Below are 22848 nucleotides of genomic sequence, written 5' to 3' on the forward strand. Positions count from 1 at the left end.
CCTTAAACCACTTGAGGTGCTGTGGAAGCCGAACCACCAGACTGCGGTGGCCTCTGTGTGTGAGTCGCTGAGCGACCCAGGCACCGATGGCAGAGCCCACCTGTAAATACCCGGTCTGCACCGCTGCGTTTCTAACCTGGCTTGCCTCCCCATCAGCAGGGGTGCAAACCCCTGTCTTGCCTCCTACACAGTCAGAGAAAACAGACAAGTTACTTTTTTTTTCACAGCATGAACTTTCAGACAGCATAATCACCAACTCATGTATCTTTTTATTAATTGCTAAAATAACTGTCTCTGAAAGCACTCATCAGAACTCTGCCTTTAGCAGGGCATTAGGGGGCTGTTCCAGAGGCTCAGAGAGCAGTTACACCAGTAAATGTGTATTAACTGCCCAGACGATTATGTTGGGCACAATTTATGATCCTATTTGTAAGTGATTTATGCCTTAGGAACAGATCACAGATCAGTAGCAATGAAGAGAGATAACTCCAGTGATGTGTCACACAAATGTGACCTTGACAGAAACAACAGTCTGCCTAAATGCAGACATGGGCGCACAGCCAAAAAGGCACTTAGGTGCTTAAGGGAGGCTTGGTAGAAGTAAGGCTCTTAAGTCTACAACAGTGTGTCTTAAATTCCTGTCCTCAGCTGCTGCCTAGCCCTGAAAGCAACTCAAACTCAGTTGTTTCCACCTCAACAGCCTGGACATCTTAGCTTGCACGCTGCCATGTGGCACTGCAGTCATGGCGGCAACAGAGGAGGTCCTTGTGTAGAATCATAGAATCATAGCACCCACCCAGCCCTGTCATGGCCCCTAACACCCATTATCTCCCCTTATCTCTCATACACTTGCTGGAAGAAGCTCCACGCAAGTTGCAGGTATACCCATCACCCTTGGGAAGGAGCCCAGTGGAGGAGGTGGCCGCTGGCTCTTCTGTAGAACCCCAGATGTTACGATACTCACCTAGCTTGTCTTGCCATGAGACCACTGCTGTGTTGAAAGTGCTCCAGTTTTAAGAAAAATCTCAGTATTCACTGCGCTAGAGAGAGGGAGATGTTGGTGGGAGACTGGGATGTGGGCCTGCACACCCTGCACGCTCTACTTGTAACAGGGCTATTGCACAGCGGGTAGGTTTCCAACAGGTGAAACCATGCTCTTTACAGAGAGCTTAAACACCTGCCTTCAAGAGGGGGCTATAGGCTGGGAGTCCTGAAGAAAGGAGGACACTTAAATCTTGACCTTCTCATAGATTTTGGCATTACCACTTTCCTTTAGCACTTCTGTGTCAGCTGGGCTGGTGGCGCTTGCTCAGTGTCCTGGTGTTTGCAACTAACTCCTGGAGTTTCTTCATTTGCTGACTAACTTAAAGCAGCGGATGCAACCACTGGGAACAAGCACCTAGGAACTGGATAGGTATCTATTTTATAACTGAAATTGACCCCAAGGGAAAGGAAACAACACAAACAACTTACAAAAGGGGTTCAGGTAGATATTAATACTTCTGCCAGCTTTCCTGGGATACTTGGCTCTCCATCATAGACTCTACTGCCCAAATTTAATGATATTTGGTTTACCCTGGTTTGTTACACATGTTACTTTTTCCTTTTTCTGGTTTAAAAAAGTCTGTAACCACCATATTTTGTTTTCCTGCACAATCCTACTCTCCAAAGCATCCAGCAGTTGTACGATATCCTTTAAAGCTCCTCTCCAGTGTCGTGTTTTCCTCTCACTGTCTTTATATGTTTGCAGCAATCACCCAACTGTCATGCTACATGAGAACTGCGCCAAAATAACCAGCAAAAACTCATGCCTTCTATCCCTGATACAGAGTGCTGGACAGCACTTGCAAAGTCTTATACTATGAAATCAAACCACTAAATTCACGGTAGAAAGTGTAAAATACTTCAAAGTTAAAATATAACTAAGTGTTAAATACTTGCTGGAGCATACAAGCATATGTGGACATCCTGAAGCAGCTCTACCAAAGGCAATTGAACATGCCTTCGCGTTTCTCAATGTCACTGTGCTGCTTCCCTCGTCCTTTGCTAAAGAAAGGCAGTCACCATAATATACAGTAAGAATAATTTCATAAATGATGATGATGCATGACCAGCAGAAGTGAGCAAGGCATGAAAAAATAAACATGAAGGAAACAAATTACAGCTTAAATGAGACTGAAATGGGACTGTGAGAATAAGCCACTTTGCATATTTATTATACAGTCAGCTAGAAATGATTAGGAACCCCAGGTTATTGTACCATTTGAAATTGATTTTTCTGCTTCTTAAACCGGAGCTTCCAGAAGAGAAGTTTCTGGGCCTCGGGCCTTCGTTTGAAATTAACTTGTTTTCTCCATCAGACTCTGAGAGAGCACACACAGGGCAGGAAACTCGAGGCAGAGCAGCCAGCGCAGAGCCCGCCATGCCCACCATGCAGTCATGCACCGCAGCAGAGCTCGGTCATGCCCCAGCGCTTCGCAACATGCAGCCATGGGAGACGTCAAGCTCAAGGCAGGGTTGATGCACGAGATTTCTAACCTCCTTCTCTCTTTCTGATCTTCTAGGTTCCTTCCTAGCCTTTCTCTTCTGGTTTCTCTTATCTTTTTCGTCCTTGAGTTCCTTCACCGGGAAAACTTTCTCCTTGACTATTTCTGAGGTGTGGGCTGTATGGATACTCATTGACCACTCCGAGATGGCACTGGGATCCCAGTAAGACTTGTCAGTATTGGCGGGGAGAAGGAAGGAGTTAGCTCCCGGGGTGGCGTACTCTACAGAGCTGGACTCCACCGGCTGGAATTCATAATAATCCCACTCCAGGCCACTGGAGGTCATTCTTCAACTAATTCTTACGGCTCTTATCGTGTTTTAAAGTATGTATCTGCAGAACATGAAGTGAGTGTTTTAATCTCTCCACAACATTTGGCAACTTTTGAGTTTCTGCTTACCATGTGGCAGATGAAAAGCTAGTTTTGCATTCATTCATTGGCTAAAGAGAATCAACTCCAAAATGAATTGTTTAGGATTCTCTTGTTATTCAGAAAAATGAAATATAGGCCATCTTATTAGAACCTGGAGATTTTTTTTATGCTATCACAGCAATGCCACAGACACAAATCAACTAAGTAATTTACTTTGCAATTAAATATGATACTCCCCACTCTCATGAGCGATTTCATCTCTGAACCTAAATCTGTGTTCCTGAAAAACAGCAACAAAACGTACAGACGTTAATCAACACTTGAAACTAAGATGCCTTTGCTGCCAAGTAAGCACACAGTAAAAGTGACCAAAGGCATAATCAATAGATTGCAACTAAAAGAATATGAATGTATTCTGCGGAGCATAAATAAAGTACACAAATTAGTTATACAAGGAGAAATCATTAATAGAAAACCTTCTTTGAAGACCTATGTAAAAGGAAAGCAGAAATATTTTAGTTAATACCTTCCACAAGCAAAAAAATCTTCATTTGGAGTTTTAGCCTTCCTTCTCCTCTGAGACAAATCCAAACACACACACTGAGACTCAGCAGCTCCTGAGGCTCTCCTCAAGCCCAACCAAATTACTAGTACTAAATACAGAACTAAAATCAAAACACATTTTAAAGAAACAGTATCTGTGAATCAATCATGAATCTGTTCTGTTCAGATTAGTCACCACATTTAGAGGTGGTATCCAGGTGTCGTGAAGAAAGCCCCCAAGAAGCTTGCAAAGCAAGTGAAAAAGGTCTTCTACGAGCCGTGTATTTCTGCAGTGCAAGACTCTTTGCTAAACTGAAATGACGCTAAACACTGATTTACTGGGTTTTTTTTTCCATTATGGCTATCATATTTACATATAAACAGCCTAGGTTTTATTCCTAGAGGATTAAAGAAAACCCAGACTTACTCAAAAAACAGTTTCCACAGAAAACAAATTTGTCCAAATGAGTGGAAGCTCTTGCATTCTTAGAGCAGCAACTTGCTTTTTCTCAGGAAAACAGACTGTACTTGTAAAGTACCTGCAACTTCGTCTTAAATATCTGATGAACCATTTTTGCTGGGAGAAGTCAAAAAACATACTCAGGATACATCTGAATAAACTGATACTCCCATTACATTTGCAAATCTGCTGCATTTCACAGGCAAGCGTAGGGAAATACTAAATAGTGCAGGAAGCAAAGTTTCTCCCTAGAAAAACAAGTTTCCCAGTAGAAAGCTGGCTGCACCAGTACCCCACAGTCCTAAGCCTGTCAGACAGATTGCTCAGGTCTCACAGTGAAGCAGCTTCTCATGGAGAGAAGGAAAGCAGTTTTCCAATTTCTATAGGTATTTAAGACCCCCTAGATTGAAACAAATGCCTGAGGGGATTTTCAAAAGGCACCTGGAGATTTCGAGTGTCCTTTTAATAGCCATACAGGTGCCTCTACTAACCACCTTTCAACCTTTAGGTCCTTTGAAGAATCTCCGCCTTATTTATTGCAGGAGGAACAAAAGTGACCCTTCTTCAAACTTGTTCCAGCATGCTACCAGAAGTTAGCAAGGAATCTGAAGTAGTCATGGTTATTCAACTGCTGTTGCACATTTCAGCCTACCCATTTGTTCATCAGAGTGAGGTAACTAAAACCACGTCACTGGTCGCTTCAATGTACCTTAAAGCCTGGTCTGAGGTTAGAATTATTCTCCTGGAAAACCAAGACATTCCAATAACTTAGATACCATACCGAATTAAAAGAAACTACCATCTGCTAAATTCAAAGCAGGTTTCATTGCGCTGATGCTTTGCTACACGACAGCCTCACAGATGCGACCACCCCCACATCAAATGCAAGTGCCAACGAGATGATTTCCCTGCGATGCCGCACGGTGCTCCGGGCACCTGCTCCATGCGGCATGTGCTACACAAAAAGCATCTCCCACTTCAGGCAAACATCGCAACGGATTGTGTCCCCTACCTGACATCCTCCAGTGGGTTCCCATCTGCTACAACAAGCTCTTATTTCATTTCTCCACCAAAAGGCAGATGACGACTCTCACTGCTAATCACACCAGCCTGGTGCAACCAGAGCTCTTATAAAGAGCTCTTGAGCATAAGGACCAAGATATTCATTGAAAAACACCACATTTGACTTTGCCTCCCATGCAGTTTTTCATCTTTGAATTAGAGCCTACATCTCCAAATTAGAAAATACAGAGACGGATTTCATTTTCATTTAATCCTACTTCAAAGAAGTGAAGGTGTCCTCTTATTTGCAAACTACCTTCTACCCTCCACCCCAAGCAAGAAGGTTGTATCTACTTACATCATCCTGAATATCCAGGTCGCAGCCTGCCTTCAACAAAACCTGGACAACACGGAGATGACCCTTGTGGGCAGCAAGATGCAAGGGGGTCCGGCCATGCTATGAATGAGAAGAAAATAATAATACTTTAAGGTGAATTTTTGGGCACAGTTGTTGACCAGAATTTTATCCTCTTTCCTCGTTCTTCTGTTCATATTTCTCTCTCTGCAGCCTGCACTAGCAGCAACTGGCATATATCTGTGTACGCTGAAACTCCTCCTCCCCCTTCTACAATACTGCAGTTTATCCCAAGGACACTCTACAAAAGGGATATTATATTCACATAAGGATACTTCCTTACAAATTCACATGCGGCTTTCTGTCCATGCCCAAAGAGAATTATTTTGTTTCTGTCCTTCTGGAGACCACAATTGTCAACCACTTTCAACCTCTTTCTGTATGACAAAGTTGGACTAGCAGGCCAATTCCTACCTTGTAATGGGTACCATCTTTGTGATAGAAATAAGAATGACTGGACTGTTGGGTATGACGGAGGCTCCCCCTAAAAGGAATGGAAGACTCTCTCGCTCTAAGCGACAACCATCCTCATTTTGCCAAAGATCTGTCAGTGTTTTTTTAGACAACACTTATTTTTAAACATTACCAAGCTCTAATCCACATGAAAGTAAGAGTATAAAATAGTAATGAGTAATTCAATCTATAGCGTAATCAAGGACAGTATCCTAATAAACAGACAGATTGAAAAACTTTAATTACTGAGATGGATACACCTATGCTTTTAGGAGGAAAAAAAATACTGAAATTTTACACTAACACAATTTTTTGTTAAAAATAGCAACTCCCCAACAAACACGATCCAACAATCTAAGTAAAATTAGAAGAGGAAAACAACAGTTACTTGCAACTGAGTTCCACTTGATCATCCTTTGGCAGAATTTAAAATGAAACATTTCGGGAAAGGGGGAAGAGGCTGCTTTTCCTACAAGAGGCATAAGAATTGATGTGAAAAGAGGGTCGATGAGGGAAGAGATTGTAAGAGGCAGTCTGGACAACAGCGGAGAACTACAACAAGCAATTCCCTAGAAATTTAACCCATACAACCTGAGAAGGAAAATTCGTAAGTGAGAGCCAAGAATTAACTCCTGTTCTGGGAAGGATATGTGTGTGTGTGTGTATAAAATCTCAAAACATCAACATGAAAGGCAAGTGGGACACCTTAACAACTGTCAAAAAGCAACCATCTGTAACTGTTGATTGCAAATTTTATTTCATCTCAACTAAGAAAACAGGATTCCAGCCATTGGCAAAATCATGGAGTTATCTTCACAAAGAATCCTGTTTTCTCCACCAAGTATTTTATGAGATAAAGAAGAATTACACTCCTCTTCACCTGTATCATTAAATATCTATTTCTTCATGACTGCTGCTCTGTTTGTCTGTTTTTCCACCCAAAGATTTACCCTGCAAAGGAAGATAAATGGCCCTAACACATCCCCCACAGAAGCAGCATGCGCCTCAAAAGCTGGCTGGCTACTAGTGCCCTAAAGTAAGCAGAAGGTAACCAGCACCCTTCTGAAATTTTAAGCAACTTTCCCAGGGGGAAAGCTACTTCAGGTAAATCAAAAACTAAGCTCAGGACAGGACTGTCTTCACTAAGCAAACCCTGTACCTGTGTAGCTGGCAAAGCCTCAGGAATTCAGCCTCTTCAGAGCAAAAAGGAAAACCAGTGTTGAAACCACAGACTAGCTGTGGACAAGATGTCTGTGTCATTACTGACTAGTTGTATGCTTTGAAAATGTTAAAACACTGATTGATTTGTTCAGCCTGGAGAAGAGAAGGCCCCAGGGAGACCTTATTGAAGCCTTTCAGTACTTAAAAGGAGCCTACAAGAAAGATGGGTATGGAGTTTTTAGTAGGGCCTGTTGCAACAGGACAAGGGGTAATGGTTTTAAACTAAAGGAGGAGAGATTCAGGTTAGAGATGAGGAAAAAAATTTTTACAATGAAGGTGGTGAAACACTGGCCCAGGTTGCCCAGAGAGGTGGTAGATGCCCCATCCCTGGAGACATTCAAGGCCAGGCTGGACGGGGCTCTGATCAACCTGATCTAGTTGCAGATGTCTCTGCTCATTGCAGGGGTTTGGACTAGATGAGCTTTGAAGGTCCCTTGCAACCCAAACTATTCCATGGTTCTATGAACTGTCCTATGTTATTGATCTGAAGGGCCAGTTCTAAAGGAAAAGTCCTCACCGATTCTGACAGACATTGTTTCCTGTTAGCAGCAGCAGCTCGTTCCCATGTGGGAAACTTCCACTCCTGCCCCGCTGAAGGCGTGGGAAGGGCTCACGTTGGGCTGTCCCTATGGCAAAGGGCACTGAGCTGCACTGAGCTCACTCTCTTCTCCATCAACCTGGAGGAGAGCCAGGGCGATGTTGCTGTTCCACGTAACTCAACAGCAGGAGGCATAAAAGTCTCCAGGCAACATGGAGGGGAGGGGAGGGAAGAAAAAAAAATAAAAATAAGGAAAAAAATAAAAGCCAGATTGACAAATCATTCCTGGCTATGAACAATATGTCTGGATTATGAATATGTGCTCCAGCACGTTCAGGCTTATGGGTTCTGACTTTCTACATTACTTAATGGCAATAAGTAAATCACCTGATCCGGGTGTCTCACTTCCCGGTAGGTTACTAATATAACACGAAAACAATTTATTGCAATCTGTGCACGGACCAGAAAAAATCTAAAACAAACCCAACTTTAAGCCAGGTCATGTACTTCAAAAGGAAAACAGCATCAACTACATTAATATATCCCAGCAGGGAAACTTTCTGATAACCATCTCTAACCACTGAAAAAAATGCTGAGGTGCAGCCAAAGGTACTGCGTTAAAAATAAATTGTGAAAACAGAATATGAGTTTATTTCAATCCGAGGGACATGTTTTCCTCACCCAACACCCTCTCCTAGGCAATCACCACGCCGAGCGTGGCAGGGCGCAAGCACAAGACGTGGTTGCAAAACCACAGAAGATCCAGATCACACAACCTTCACCTGCCAGTTCAGTGCCTTAAGGCACATTAAAATAAAGCTGCCCCGGGGGAACGGGCTTACCCAGAGGAGGCTGCCCTCACCCCGGGGACCACCAAGTTCTCCTGTCACTGGGAAACCCCACTCCTGTTCTCAATAGCTGGGCAGCCTCATGGCCAGGCAGAGGAGATGGGTGCTGGAGGAGGAGAGGCCACTCACTCAAGGAGGCCACCACGAGTCTGTGTTTTCCCTTGCATCAGGAGAGAGCGTGAGGTATCGGATCAGCAGGCAGAGAGGAAAGTCACCAGGCTCGGCAAGGGTGGAAAGAGCAGAGGCTGGCAGAGAAGGCCACCTCGTTTCAGCCCCTCCAGTAAGTGACACCAAGCACCATCACGTCCTCAGTGCCACCGAGAACAGGAGCCAACGCAAAGCAACATTACCTGGCTGCTCCTGTCACTTAGTGAACAGAGATTCACAAAACTCCGCATTTCCCCTGTCATCACCCCCAAGCATTCAGAAAATTCAGCCAGGTCCTCAAAATGCATGCTCTTGTTTAAAAAAAAAAAAAAAAAAAAAAAAAAGTTGTTGAATCAGAAGGCTAGAGGATTATAGTTTGGCTTTTGATTTCAGAGGATTTGTGAGTTTCAAGATTCTCTATCAAAAAAAACAGAGTTCACAGGCATCCAACCCACTGGAGACTTCCAGAGAGAGACCTTCAGAGACCACAGCTACAGAATATATGCAGTTCTTCAGCTTTTTCACTATGAAGTGACACTATAAAGGAAAACTATGACCCTGCCTAGGATGGGAGAGTGGGAAGGAGGATCAAGTCCAGCACATTACACTGATTAGAAGCTCAGGCTTTTGGAAGAGCACTGATCCTCTCAAGATTAATCATAACCCAGCAAGAACTGGCAATGCCAGATTTTATTTTTCTTCCACATAACATCAAAATGAGAGCAGAGGTGAGTGGAACAGCTGGACAGTGTTCCAGTATGGGCAATGCAAACACTGGAAAACTGGAAAATGCAAACATATACATATGTATGCACACATCAATTCAGGACAAACTATACAAGGGGATCTGGGTGCCTCTCATGCTGTGATGACAAACTTAGAATATGGCAATCTCTGGAGATAAACTTTTTTAAATAAAATTTTTCTCTCACAACAATGCATCCTACCCAAAATATAATATCTAGGGGGAAGACAGATGAAGGCAGATAGACAAATTTCCCTCTGCATGTCTCCTCCATAAAGACATTTTGCATTCGCTACTGTAGCACCAAAGAGGGGGCTTATCTGAATACACACATGGGTCCTAGCGAGAAAGGAAACATATATGAACAAGAGTGTCTCTTAGATGCTCAGTCTAAGGAGACAACACTAAAACCAGGGACTGCTTAACATGCAGATGACTGACTTAAAAGCTTGCTAGCATTTCCAAAGATGAACTGTAATGGTTTGGGGGTTATTACAGAAATACAAATGAAAGATTGCTACAACTTGAGATTAATGAACCAATAAAGCGGTCATTCATACAAAAAATATGCAATTTGGACTCTTATTCAAATGTAAATAATTGCTTCAGCAGGCAACAAATCATACAAATCCTCCCCTATCACCGGCTTACTGACAAAACAAATGGGACCTATTGCACTGAGGCTGCAGCTTCCATGGAGCGTGACACGCTGCAGCTACGCACAGTAAACAGCCACACGGATTTCAGCAGGGAAATGCAAGGGTAGGGTTTTTGTTTGTGTTTAATCTATATTCTAACTTCCAGACATCGACTGGCAGCTGTTGATACACACGGTTTAAAAGCAGAATTTTCTTAGAGCAGCTGCCAGTGTATGCACTCTGCAACCAAATCCATACAGGGGGCGCTTACCACCATCATTTTCCCTTGTGTATTTGTAGGTACTTTTTTGCAAGTACATTCAGTTCTCCACCTCACCCAGCTCTTGTGCTGCAGAAGGACTGCTATTTATTCATCCACTCTGCACAAAAATATGCCTATCCAAGTTTTATTACAAAGCTTGAAAGTAAAAACCAAGTCTTGTCACATTGTTCACACTGATGATTTGTTAGACTGTTCTCCATGAATAATCTGCTTGCTCAACTCAGCAGAAAGTTTCTCACTGACCTCAATAGGCATTCACAAATGTTTGCTAGTCCCCCTTCAATTATTTTTATTTATTGTTTAAAACAGATACCAGTAGTTTCTCAAACTGAAGGAGCACAAAAATGTGAAAGTAGTCCAATGTATTTCTTCTTTTTGTTTCTGTCTGAACTTAAAAAGGAAGAAGAAAGAAAAAAAAAAAGATCATTTTAAAGAACTCAATATGCTCTGAAGTTGAAATCCTGATGACAAGATTACATGTACCCCAGCATTATGGAAGTGTTGCCATATGGCAGGTTCCTAATAGGACTAGTTAAAAATATCAAATCAAACAAACAAACAGAATTACTGAATCAAAACAGAAGCACTACCTTTTGCAGTTATATGGGGTTTTTTTCCGAATTATCATCTCTTCTATGAAGAATTCAATTTTATAGCTATGATCTTAATGCTACGCTCTGCGGAAAAGCTTCATTCTGCTTCCCTCTGAAAAAATATTCATAAAACCCATGGCACTACACAAATTACATTAAAACTACCTGTACTGCCTTTATTACTTCCTCTGGCAATCTTTTTCATGTCTAGCAGAGAAGTGGTGCACTCCTCTGTGCATGCTTGCTAATACAGAGCTTTTCCTGGACACATTAATTCTCGCTATTGAATGCTGCACCCCTTGCTGCAACACCCCAGCAAAACCCAACACCCAGCAGCACCTTGTTTTGGGGAGCTGTAGTGCAGAGGTTCAGATCTGGAAATTTCGTCTTGAGGGGTGGAAGAAGTCCACGTTAAGGACTGCTATGCCCCCAGAAGTGCCTTGTTTCAGACAAGCATCCTTGGGATAAACCAGAAGCTGATGCCTGGAAAGTGAAATCCTGCTTCTCTCCATCCTCCGGGCACCATTCTGAGGACAGGATCAAGAGAAGAGCCGACCTGATCTGAGATGTCACTACTGCCCTTTCTCCTGGGACTCTCCTAGTGGTTCTCAGTCCTTTCCCTAATCTAATTGAATTCAGCAAATCCAAATAAAACTACCCAGGAAAAGGAAAACAACATGCTAGGAGGACATCAAGGCAGAGCAGCTCAGCAGAAGTCCCAGGCCTTTAATGCTGAAGATGCAATAACTTTACTGAAAGCAAGCTCTGCTACAAAAGGACTAAGGTAGGGACCAGCTTTCTCACACAGAAGAAAAGACCTAATTATACCAGACCTAGTTCTTAATTTTCCAGCTTTTGCAGCATATTCACCAAAATACTTCATAAAGACACCCGCTTGTTGGATCAAGCAATGTGCATGATCAGTTGTTTGGGGTATTTTTGGCCCTTTTCGTAAATAAAACAGCTATAGATTTCACACCTGTCAAGAACATCAGACAAAAAGGCACAAAAATGGAAATTATCTCTTTGTCCTAAGAGGCAGAGAAGCAACAGAGCACCCTGGTCAAAGAGATGCCCTTTGAGAAGAGCAGAGCCATGAAGCCTCTGCTGAGCACCAGACCATCTCTGAGAGCCAGGCTGTCTCTCGGCCACCACCCTGCGTGGCTGGTGGCCACAATCCCAGCACCAGGATGGGCACTTGATGTATGTGCAACGTGGGGCCACCAGCCCTCTCCCACTCTGGGCTCCTTGGCATTAGAGCGTCAGCAGTGCTGTGGCCATCAGCTCTTCTTTACATGTTTTAAAAAGCCCCCAAACCTGGGAATAGCCCCAGTTGGAGACAGGGAAGATGCTGGAGTGTGCATTTCCACACTGACTTCACCTGCACAGGTGAATTCCTAGTAACACTGTCAGAACAAAATAAGTGCACCCCCAAGGATGCTGAAGTGAACACCTGGACACACGGATGCTCCACTGAATTTTGTTTCTTTCATATTCTTCTTCTTTTTCTGAAATCATCTACTTAGGTGTGACAAAAATGAAATGCTATTTTGCAGCTGAATTGCTGTTTACTGACACAGCAATTAGCCACATCATATGACCATCCACATATATGATAAAAATAGAACTGGACAAACTTGCCACCTATGCAGCATTTAATAGTACTTGGTTTTTCACAGAAAATATGCTTAATTTTTCTTAAGTCATGCTCAATTAATCCCGTTTGAATAAAGAACTCTCTGGCATTTAGCTCTAGCTCCTGGTCACTTCAAGCTGTGGCTCTGCACGGTGTTTTTCACAAGAATGAGTCTGTGCTTACAGATGCATATCAGAAATACATTTAAGGCCTAAAGAGATGTGGGAACTTTTTCTTCCTCTCCAAAGATCTTTGTCTCTGCATGTCCTCTTCCCATAAAACTCTGATAGAATTTGGCAGGAGTTTTGGCTGACAAGTACAACCCCCCCACCATTTTTTTTCCCCCTCTGGAGCGAATCCCTCCAAAGGGATTAATTTAAAATTAGTTTAACAGAACAAATTGAAAACTACAAATAAAAGCAGAAGACACACAGGTACAAGAGAACTGAGGCATTCATATGAATACATTTATTTTTACGTTTCATTTTGCAATGAGTTTTATCTTGGGGAGGGGAGAGGGCCCTGGATTTCAGTTTATCTGAAAGCTTGATCAATAGTTCTCCACTACAACACGCATGCCATCTAATTTCCATCCTAAAATTAACAACCCGTACCCTAAAAGTAGTTCTCATTTTCCGTCTGTTCTGCTTATTGAAAGACTGCACAAGAACCTGGCTCTCTGATGGCTAACAAATCCCATCAAATTTCCAGTTTAATTATACCTGAGTCTAATTTACACATGGTTGCTCCCGTGACAACCTTGTCCTTGACTTTGAACGTTTCTTTCTCCTTCCAGCCTCTGTGTGTCACCAGATTAGCAACCTGAGCTCTTCCAGGGTATGTTTATACAGCCTTCCATAGGCAAATATGCAGATGCTCTCCCTGTGCAGCCAGCTGGCTGGGTGACAGCAGGTGCAAACTGGATGCTGTGCAGACCTGGGGTAGGACATTACTGAGCCTGAACTGATGGGCTTTGATGAGGGCAGCAGCTTGGCCTCACGCCTCTTGTTTCACATTGAGCTCACCTCTACCTGGCTCACAGGCCTGTGTACCTCCAAAATACTCCAAGCACACAGCCTCAGCCACTCCCCTGGGAGCCTCTCCTGTGCACTCCCCAACACTCTTGAAGAAGAGATGAAGTCAGATCAGTAAGATCAGCTCCATAGGGATGACCCCACAACCTCTAGGAAAGATTAGCTACATCCCCATGGCACCAGGTCAGCTACAGGGACGGCCTCAAAGCTCTGCACGGCCTTCCTGCAGAAACACCAACACTCTGCACCTGGGTGCAGTTTTGCCGCCGAATGAGCTTTGCTTTGATTTTCCATGCAAGGGTGGAAATGATAAAGCAAACGCAAGCAGCAGGAAGCCACCTATATCGTATAGGAAAGAAAAACTTGTCAACTCTGGCAAATCTGCATTTTATCAAATTGACTGGGCTTTGTGTTTGAAAGTCAGATTTACACAACTTGCTTCTAATTGTCATTAAGAGAATGGATTGATAATTGCATAATAAGCAACCTTAACAATAAGAAAGTGTCTCTTTCGCATTTGAATTGTGAATTATGGCAACTAATCCCATGAAACATTTAAATCGATTGTTCTGGCAACCACTACAAGGGACACAACATTTTATGTTTAAACAGTGCATTATATTAATGCACAAATTTATACAAACTATGGCATCCTTTGGTCGTTTGTGTATTCTCAGGTATGTCCCTCAGCAATCTCAAAGCTCATGATCTTAAAATAAAACAAACAAACAAACCAAAACAAACCAACCAACCAACCAACAACAAAAAAACTCCAAAATAACCCACAAAGCTCCAAGCTACCACTCAGACATCTGTAAGTCAGTATTTCCTGATCTATTACTGACTGCCTTTAATAGCTGTTCATCAGCTACTGAGCTGCTTGGACAACAGAGCCAAACAGGCATTTTTATGGGGCCATCATGTTTATTGCATCTACCAACAACAAGAGGGCACTTAGTTTTGGCAAACAAAACTTAGAAATACCAGTTGTCCTTGGATCACCCCAGCTTTCAAAATAAATACTATCTACAACTCAAACACTGCAAAGGGTTGAAAACAACTGTCACTGACAGATAAAAAGAGGAAATGACAAATTACTTATCAAGTGTATTCACATTCACCTTCTATCTGTAAATATTAGTTCTCATACATATATAATGCTCAAAATCAATATGGAAATACAAATAAAACTACATAAAATGGAGAAAAACAGTTCATCAAAACAGGATGTCCCAAATTTTATGTTATAGCTCTAAAGATCTAACTTAACTGATTCATTTTAAGGGTTTTTGCTGATCAAACCTTCACTGCAACAGCCACTTCACCTTCTATATGCTAGTATTATCTATAACATGTTGAGTTAGGAATAGGTGAATATCAGTTTGAACTCTTAATATCTAAGCAGAAATTTTTGTCTGCTGACCTAATCTGGAAGGCACAGGGAACACAGTTTGAAATCCCCATGTTTGGAACTGCCTAGGGACTACAGAGCACGAATCAATGAAGATATCAGGTATAAGCGAGGCTGCTGTACCAAGAGATTTCAAGGGTAAGAAACGTTTTATGTGTACTTTCACTCCAACAGGTGGCTTTGCCCCATCCCCTCACTGAGAAGGATGGGCGCTCTGAGCCGCCTTCCCTTGACAGTGATGAATTGCTCCATTCATCAGCTCACAGAGTGTTCAAAATCAATGCATGCTTTGAAAAATGTTGCTGCCCCTTCACCAACACACTGCATTTCTAAAGACTCGGCGTTTACCACAGCTGCATCCATGGGGAAGCATGTAACTACAAGACATGCATTATTTTGTATATCCACATGAGCTAATAAGTATAAACTTTAAGGAAATCTAAACACTAACTTCAGTCGCATTCAGGCTGGTAAAGCTACAAGGGCATTTTCACAGACAATGGTCTAGGAGTTACGCTAGTTACCAGGGATTTCGCAAAGCGTTTTTCTCCTGTTACCTTGGTAACCGCTACCTTGGCACCCCTGTTGATAAGCTGCACCACATTCTCCACTTGGCCTTTGTAGGCGGCTACAAGCAGGCGTTCTGAAAGCACGGCGACCACATCCTGCTGGCTCATGAATTAGCAGAGAAAGGTTTTCAGGTTTCTCCAGTCCAAAAAACAAAGGCTTGGGATCGGTTCATGCAGCATGTAGGAAAGCGAGAAGGACCCTGGCTCCCTGGACGGTGATGTTATTGCTATGCCATCCTCTGGACCTGTGGATCAGAAAACAACACTGCAAGATCAGACAACAACGGCAAGGTTTCAGAGACAGAAACACTGCAGCAGCTCCTCCCTGGGTGTTCATCTTCTCATCACTTTGGGAGAGGGTCACAAAAAACCCTCAGAGCCTCCTGAAGACATTGCACTTCTGTTGCAATGCAGAGGGATGGAGATAGTAGCACATTTTTGGGATGCCCTCATTCCCCTAGTTTGGGATCAAAATCCTTAAACTTTCTGAAAGCTTAACTCTCTTTTGGCCTATCCTGTATTTGTGTGCCCCCCTGACTTTCTCTCCTTCCCGCCCCCCCCCCCCCCCCAGTCTCCCAGACTTTACCTGGCCAAGCACAGGTTAAGTACCTCTGCTGCTAATAGCAGGTCAGCCTGTGTTTGTCAAGAAAACAAGATTAGGTTATAGTTACTGGTCGCTGATATAAATACGCAAACCTCTGCCCTGGAAGTACTGAGTGCAGTCAGCAATTAAAGGCAGCTGACTGTTCCTTCATGGGTATAAAACGCTTCACAGCCTCCACCGAACCATTTCAAGGACACCTTTGGGAGGGACCACAGCCTGCAACTGGGAAACACTAAGCTCTGCTGTCAGTGAGAAAAGATGTTCCCCCAGCAGTGCTGTTATCAAACCACACTGACCCCTGCAACAATTCAGATTTAGCACTCTGCATGCAAACCCATGAGCTTGTTCTTCATGTTCCACTGACCTGTCCAATGAACCACTGGAGCTGAAAAGAGACTTCTGACATAATTCCAGAAAAATTATCTGCAGATCACTTTGAGCTGTAAGATCCAGAACCTGTCCAGTTCGGGAGCACTTCAGCTTTACCTGTGCTTTTCACATTTTGATATTTAACAGTCTCAGTTCAGGAAAAATACCTTCAAGAGAGCCACTGTGTATACAGATGACTTATCTTTTTCTTTCTTGAAATATCACTGCATTGCTCCCTAACTACCAGTATTTCAGGCTTAGCATAGTCTGAAGGTAACTGGTACATGGACTGGATGATCTTCGAGACTGATAGTGGAACACAATGTATTTCACCTTTATTTCACCTTTGAATCCATCTCAAAATAGAAATAACTGAAAACTATCACTGCTTAACAGCTTGCTGCCCCCCTAAATAGAGTTGTTTATCTTGGTTTAGCTGAAAGTACAAAACCCTCCCCATCATAGTCCCAGCACTCAGAGTACAATGAGGGTGGTGAGACACTGGCCCAGGTTGCCCAGAGACGTGGTAGATGCCCCATCCCTGGAGACATTCAGGGCCAGGCTGGATGGGGCTCTGAGCAACCTGATCTAGTTGCAGATGTCCCTGCTCACTGCAGGGGGATTGGACTAGATGGCCTTTGAAGGTCCCTTCCAATTTAAACTGTTCTATGATTCTATTGACATTTTTGCTAACAGCTTCAGCACCAGAACAGCTGAAAGATTTAAATTCTGTTCTGATACCAGGAAGACAGTCCCAGTAACACAGAGAAAATGCATGGGGTGTTGTGCCACAGGAACTCCCATCTTCTAAACACTGGGGGTGAGACCTTCTAATGAACATCACTCCAGTGTTACAAGGCTGTATTCACCAGTATACCTCTGCAACAAAAAGGCACCGTAGCTCTGTTTAATTGAATGGGTACTAGGGCATCATGACCCTCTGTGTATCCAGAGTGGTATCCAAAGTCCCCAGGCCCTGCAGGATCACTGATTTACACTAAACATTTTTGATCACAAGCTCATGTATATTAAAACCATGTTGGTTCTTTTGCAGTAGTACACACATAGTGGCAAGATTTAATTTGCACTCGTGTGGTAATTTGTATTAATGAATCTTAAAATGCTTTGCAAGCATTACTTCTTACAATACCCTTTGAGGTTAATATTGTGCTCAAGAATATCACATGCATTTTAGAAAAGAGCCCTTTAAAACACAGGAAAGTTTCTGGTTTCTCCAAGGTTAACAGCAAAGTTACACCAAAAGTGGGAAACAACTCCACATAATTGACTTGTGATTTCTACGTGTTAAGTATTAGGCAATACTATTTCCAGGTAAAAGACTCATGTTAGCTTTTCTTTACCATGCTCTTGCTTTCCAGGTGTTAACACGTTTGGAGCAACAAGGAAACAGCCATACATTTATTCAGAGAAACAAGACAAAAACTTCCTGGGCCTCAAAGGCAGCACAAGAAGGGACAGAGAAGTGGCGCTGTACCCTGTGCCACTGGACCAGTCTCACCCACATCCTCAATGTGACAGACAAGGTTTGGATGCCCTGGTAACATGGAAAAGATCAAAGACATTCACCAGCACTGTACACATCATACCTTGGCACAGTGATGTGCACAGTATAGTACAAATCACGTAAAAAAAACCAAGAAATAGAGACGCTCTACACTTAGTAACTTGATCTGTGAAAAGCAACACAAGTTTCAGTCTCACTGCCCTAAGTATTTGCTTTCCAGTGACTTGTGCTACCAAAGTGAACTGAACTTCCTGAGTCCGGGCTCCCTGCTCCCAACACACCCCTGACCCTCCCAGCACATCCCAAAGCAGCATCTCTGTAACCCAGGAGTGCTTCCCACTCCTTCTCTCTATGACCGGTACACGGTGCAGGGCAAGCCTTACAACAGGGATCTCTCCCCATGAGCTTTTCAGGCAGAGAGGTGTTTCCTTTTTCTGTGCCAGCCCTCCTTGCCTGTGCAGCCGTGGTCTCTAGGCAAACTGCACCATCAGTTGTTTGTCCCCATCCTTACAGCTGACCTGGCCACCTATACTCTGGATGGAGTCATGCACAATACACTGGCAACTCTGTGCAGCTTAAAACATCTGTGGTTAAGTGCTGCTGGGTTTTCTTATCCCTTAAATTGAGGGGAAAAAAAAAAAAAAAAGGCAGTAATGTTATGGTTACTGAGTGATTTCCATATTCACTGCAAAAATCTCAATGGAAATATTTTCCAGACATGCTGACATTTCTGAACAAATTTGCAGAAACTGTAGATGCTCATCACACTTTAGCCACCCCACTAGAAACATACAACAATACCTCAAATGATTCGCAACAGCGCAAAGTTTAGGGCTGCCAGGGAAATTCTGGTTAACAGGTACATACCTACACAAGGTAAGTGCTAGAAATCGTCCTCCCTAGTTTGATTTTTCTCCCTCTCTCTCGCTGCCTTCCCATTACTGCAATACATGTCCCCTGGAGATCATGAGCCACCTCAGCTTGCCATGCCCTGCCACGCTGGAGTGACAGACTGTTATCACGTAGCTTGCCTCCTTGCCTCTTCCACTGCTTGCATCATGTATAAAAGCATAGCAAGGAGCTGGTTGAGCTGCCAGTCTTTTACAGATGTGTCCCAAGTTGTCCAAGCCTCCAGCAGCCGTGGGTCCCCTCTCCTGGATGACGGTCACATTACGAGCCTGGCTCCTGCTCCGGGCTGTTTCGCAGACAGGCGTTCGCACAACAGGTCACATTCCCCACACTGGCTGCTTTACATCTCCTCAGCTGGGATTATTTGCAACTCAGAAAAGCGCGTCCAATTAGGATAGGAAGCCCAGATGACTGAAAGACTCACTTTCCTTTTCTCCCGAGCTGGTAGGAAAAGGTGATGTGTGACCAGTGGGAGCAGGAAGGGGAACAGCCTCCTCATTTTCCTCCCAGCAGACCCTTCCCCAGAGCAGCAGCATCACTCCCCGCTGGCTTTAACTCTATACATGCCTCAGACACACAGAGCATCTTTCCTTGAACACATCTGCACCCACAGCAGGAGGAGGAAGGTACCAGATGCCCAAGGACTACAATTAAAAGCTCGACTGCCCCTTTCACACCCAGATGGTGCAAAATGAACCCGACAACACGATTACAGGCACTGCATCTCATCCCTGCTGCCAGCACCTGCTGCCCAGAATTAAATCCCTCATTATCACCCCCCCAAATCCAGGAGCTCACGGGAAGCACAGAGCATGAGGATATTAAAGCCTTCTGCCTTCAAAACAAAAACAAAAAAAAAAAAAAGGATTTTGCTTTAATGTATGTTTAAATAAGAAACACCCACCTCTCTGTTTCTTTGTTTAAGATCAGATTACTCACCTGGGGCAGGCTGGGAAAGCAACACCTATTTCCCCAGCCTCGCCAGGGAAGCCAGCCAGGTGTGATGCCCACAGGTTCAGATGCTCTGCCACAGGGCAACCCCTTCCAAGGACAAGCTGCTCACCCCATCAGCAGAGCGTGGAAAAGGATGAGTTGACCGAGGATTAGTATTCCCAACCAGCAGCAGTGGGGCACCGCTCCCTGGCATGGAGGTCCAGCAGCATCCCCAGGGATGGTGCCTGCGGCTCGATGAGTCACATCACCCCAGAGATGCTCCAGGAGATGTCTGGCTGGGACGGCACAGCCTGGTGCGGGTGGGTAGCCGGCTGCTCGGTGGCAGGGTTGTAAAGCTCGCAGCTCCAGCCTCTCTTCCCTGACACCGGCAGAGCAGGAGAAAAACACTCGCTGTAACCTTCCCCCTCCCAGCTCCCTTCCCTCCAAACTCCTGCCAAGCTGCTCCAGTGGCCGTATCGCCTGCACGTCAGTAATAAAAACCAGCAGGAACGATGACTTTTGAAAGCCAAAGGAAAGTCCAGGACACACCAAACATCACATATGCTGAAAGGCTAGGCGATAGCCTCTCCTAAATTCACAGAAGGGGTTGGAAAAAAAAAAAAACAAACAAACCACCAGCTTCCTCTCTGAGGGAAGAGAAAAAAAGCTGAAAACTCTGAAAGATTTGAGATGAGCTAATCAACTTTATGACAAAGTCCCTTGTGCTAAATGGAAAAGATGCAGTGCCAGAGCACAGGTCACTCTCAGTACAATCACCAAGTTAAATTAGTATATGAATAAAAGAATGCTTACAGAGCTAACAAAAAAGTTTCCATGTGTACCAAGGTACAAGACGAAAGGAGACCCAAACTCTCTTTTCTAGTTTATCACCAGAAATCCTGCTGAATAGTCCAAGAAAAGCCCACAGCACCTGGTAGCTTCATTTTATGTGACACAAATAATGGAATAATACTATTTTAACTTACTTTAGAATAGTCCAGTGTAAGATATGGAGTAGGATGACTTTGTTATGGCAATGTGCATACTAGCTACTATTTTACAGTAACAAAAATCTTTCTAAGAAAACTTCCTGTGTCTAAATACTGCCCATCTCTTCTTTGCTCTCAAAGCAAAATGGGTTTCTTTGTTTATTAGTACATTAATTCATTAAAATCTATAAAATGTTCTTCTTCTTGTCCACCCTCTTTGCGAAGCAGTTTGTCATATTCAAAATAAAACATTAACACAAAGATTGTACTCACTTTAGAACAATGGTATTTTTCCACAGAGCGGATTATTGCATTCGAAAGAGTGAGTTTCCTGGAATCAAACTCATTTTCCCATTTACTGCAGGATGCAGATATCTCTGCCATTTCTCTCAAGTGACTTTAAGAGGCTTTTTTCAACACCTGCAGCACTGCTTTCCTTTAAGTGATTTTTCTCCAGTTCCCTCATGTATCTAGTATAAACTACTTAGGAAAAATGTATGTATTTTGCTAAAGGGAGGACTCTGCCTCTCACCCCTTCCTGCCTCAAAATACAGTCAAAGGTGTCATTTGAAAACCACACCAGCAGCAGCTATATCTGGAAAACAGCAAAGCCTTACCAAGTCAAGACCAATTTGCTTTTGATTCATCCTTTTCCTCACAATTACATCAATACTATTTTTGGAGTTAGATTTTATAGCGATTAACATTTTGAACTGCACACCTACATAAAAGTCTGGCAGCTTATATATTGGTCTCTGCTTCTTTTTGCTGTTGTTTTCCTTGCATATTTTATCATTATTATTCGGTTTTCATATGGACAGTTGCAAAATTAATCATCCTAAGTATCAGCACGGTCTGGAACATCTGAGAATATTTTCTGGGTTTGTTTTTTTTTTTCCCCCACTTGTTGCTATTAATTACTTCAACAATGACTATTTAGCAGCCTCCCAGGGAGCATCTTCATGACAGCTGCTTGTCACCCTTCCCACGACAGCCAGATGGGACTGACTGAAGTCACTGCTCCCCTGCAGCTGGTGGCCAGACCAGCAGCCAACCCCGCTGGCTGCAAACGTGGGGAGACACCGATCGCAGCTTCATCAGCTGCTTCACCGAGCAGGGCTGTCCCCCAACCTCCCCCTTTGGCTTCACTGAGCGTAAACCCTCAGCTCATGGGCCATGCCTTGTTACCACCAAAACTCACCTCCAAAGTGGCTCCTGCCAAGCAGGTCACTTCTGGAGAGACACATGGAGACCAACAATGAAGATCAAACAGGGAGTTTCAAGTCACTGGTTGGACATCACTAATCTGCTTGTGCCAAGACAACTGTTTTTCTTCCACTCCTACTTATCTCTGTCATGTAGCCCTGATCCCCCTTATTCACTATGTTGGTTACACACTTAACTCTATATAACATGATTTTTTAATTTTTTTTTTTTTTTTAATTTGGCTTATCTCACTGAAGTTTCACAATTTCATTGCTCTCCCCATCCTCTCGTTCAACACCTGCATGCACACACATGTCAAAACCATTCAGTACCAGCAAGCTCAACACCCAGCAAGCCCTTGTCAGTTGAGCACTATTTACATGACAAAACAACATCTATTGTTTGATAGGGGACAGTGCCTGCGTGCAAACACACATGCATGAGAAGTCTTGGTCGAATTTGCATAAAACCAGTTAGGAGGTCCTTCCAGCTCACTGGCTGTTTCACAGAAGTGCTGGAGCCCAGCCTTGGGAACGAAGCAGGCACAAGGCTGGGCTCGTGGGAGAGCGGGGTTTTGTGTTATGCTCAGGCACAGTGGGGCTTCTGGATGCGAGAGCTGTCCCTCACCATCATCTTCTGTACAGAAGCCACATGCCAATCAATTAAAACGCCACAGAGATCGCACCCAAGCTGACCGCAGAGCCTCACTGGGAGCAGAAGGTGCCAAAATTCTTTCCATAACAATCTCCTTTTCCTCCTCTGCTGTTGTTCCCTCCTTTCTTACTCCCAAGTTACATCCTCTGCTACCAGGAAAGGTCTTCTGACCTCCCTGCTCCACTTCTATATGAGGAAGATGGTT

General features: G+C 43.6%; 1 protein-coding gene across 18 annotated transcripts in view; it reads right to left on the bottom strand.

The window, feature by feature from the left end:
- ANKRD6 (ankyrin repeat domain 6) overlaps positions 1-22848 on the bottom strand; it is a 106675-nt gene that overhangs the window by 20416 nt on the left and 63411 nt on the right. For 7 of the 18 annotated variants that reach the window (XM_071806764.1, XM_071806771.1, XM_071806769.1 and 4 more), the window contains 2 exons: positions 15443-15699; positions 5282-5380 (listed from right to left, as the gene is read on the bottom strand). In XM_071806764.1, coding sequence (XP_071662865.1) covers positions 5282-5380; positions 15443-15562 — 219 coding nt within the window. In that variant the 5' untranslated portion in view covers positions 15563-15699. The other 11 variants (XM_071806772.1, XM_071806770.1, XM_065834207.2 and 8 more) reach the window with 5 other exon arrangements.

The sequence above is a fragment of the Patagioenas fasciata genome, chromosome 3 (genome assembly GCF_037038585.1).
Source record: "Patagioenas fasciata isolate bPatFas1 chromosome 3, bPatFas1.hap1, whole genome shotgun sequence".
Taxonomy (NCBI): Eukaryota; Metazoa; Chordata; class Aves; order Columbiformes; family Columbidae; genus Patagioenas; species Patagioenas fasciata.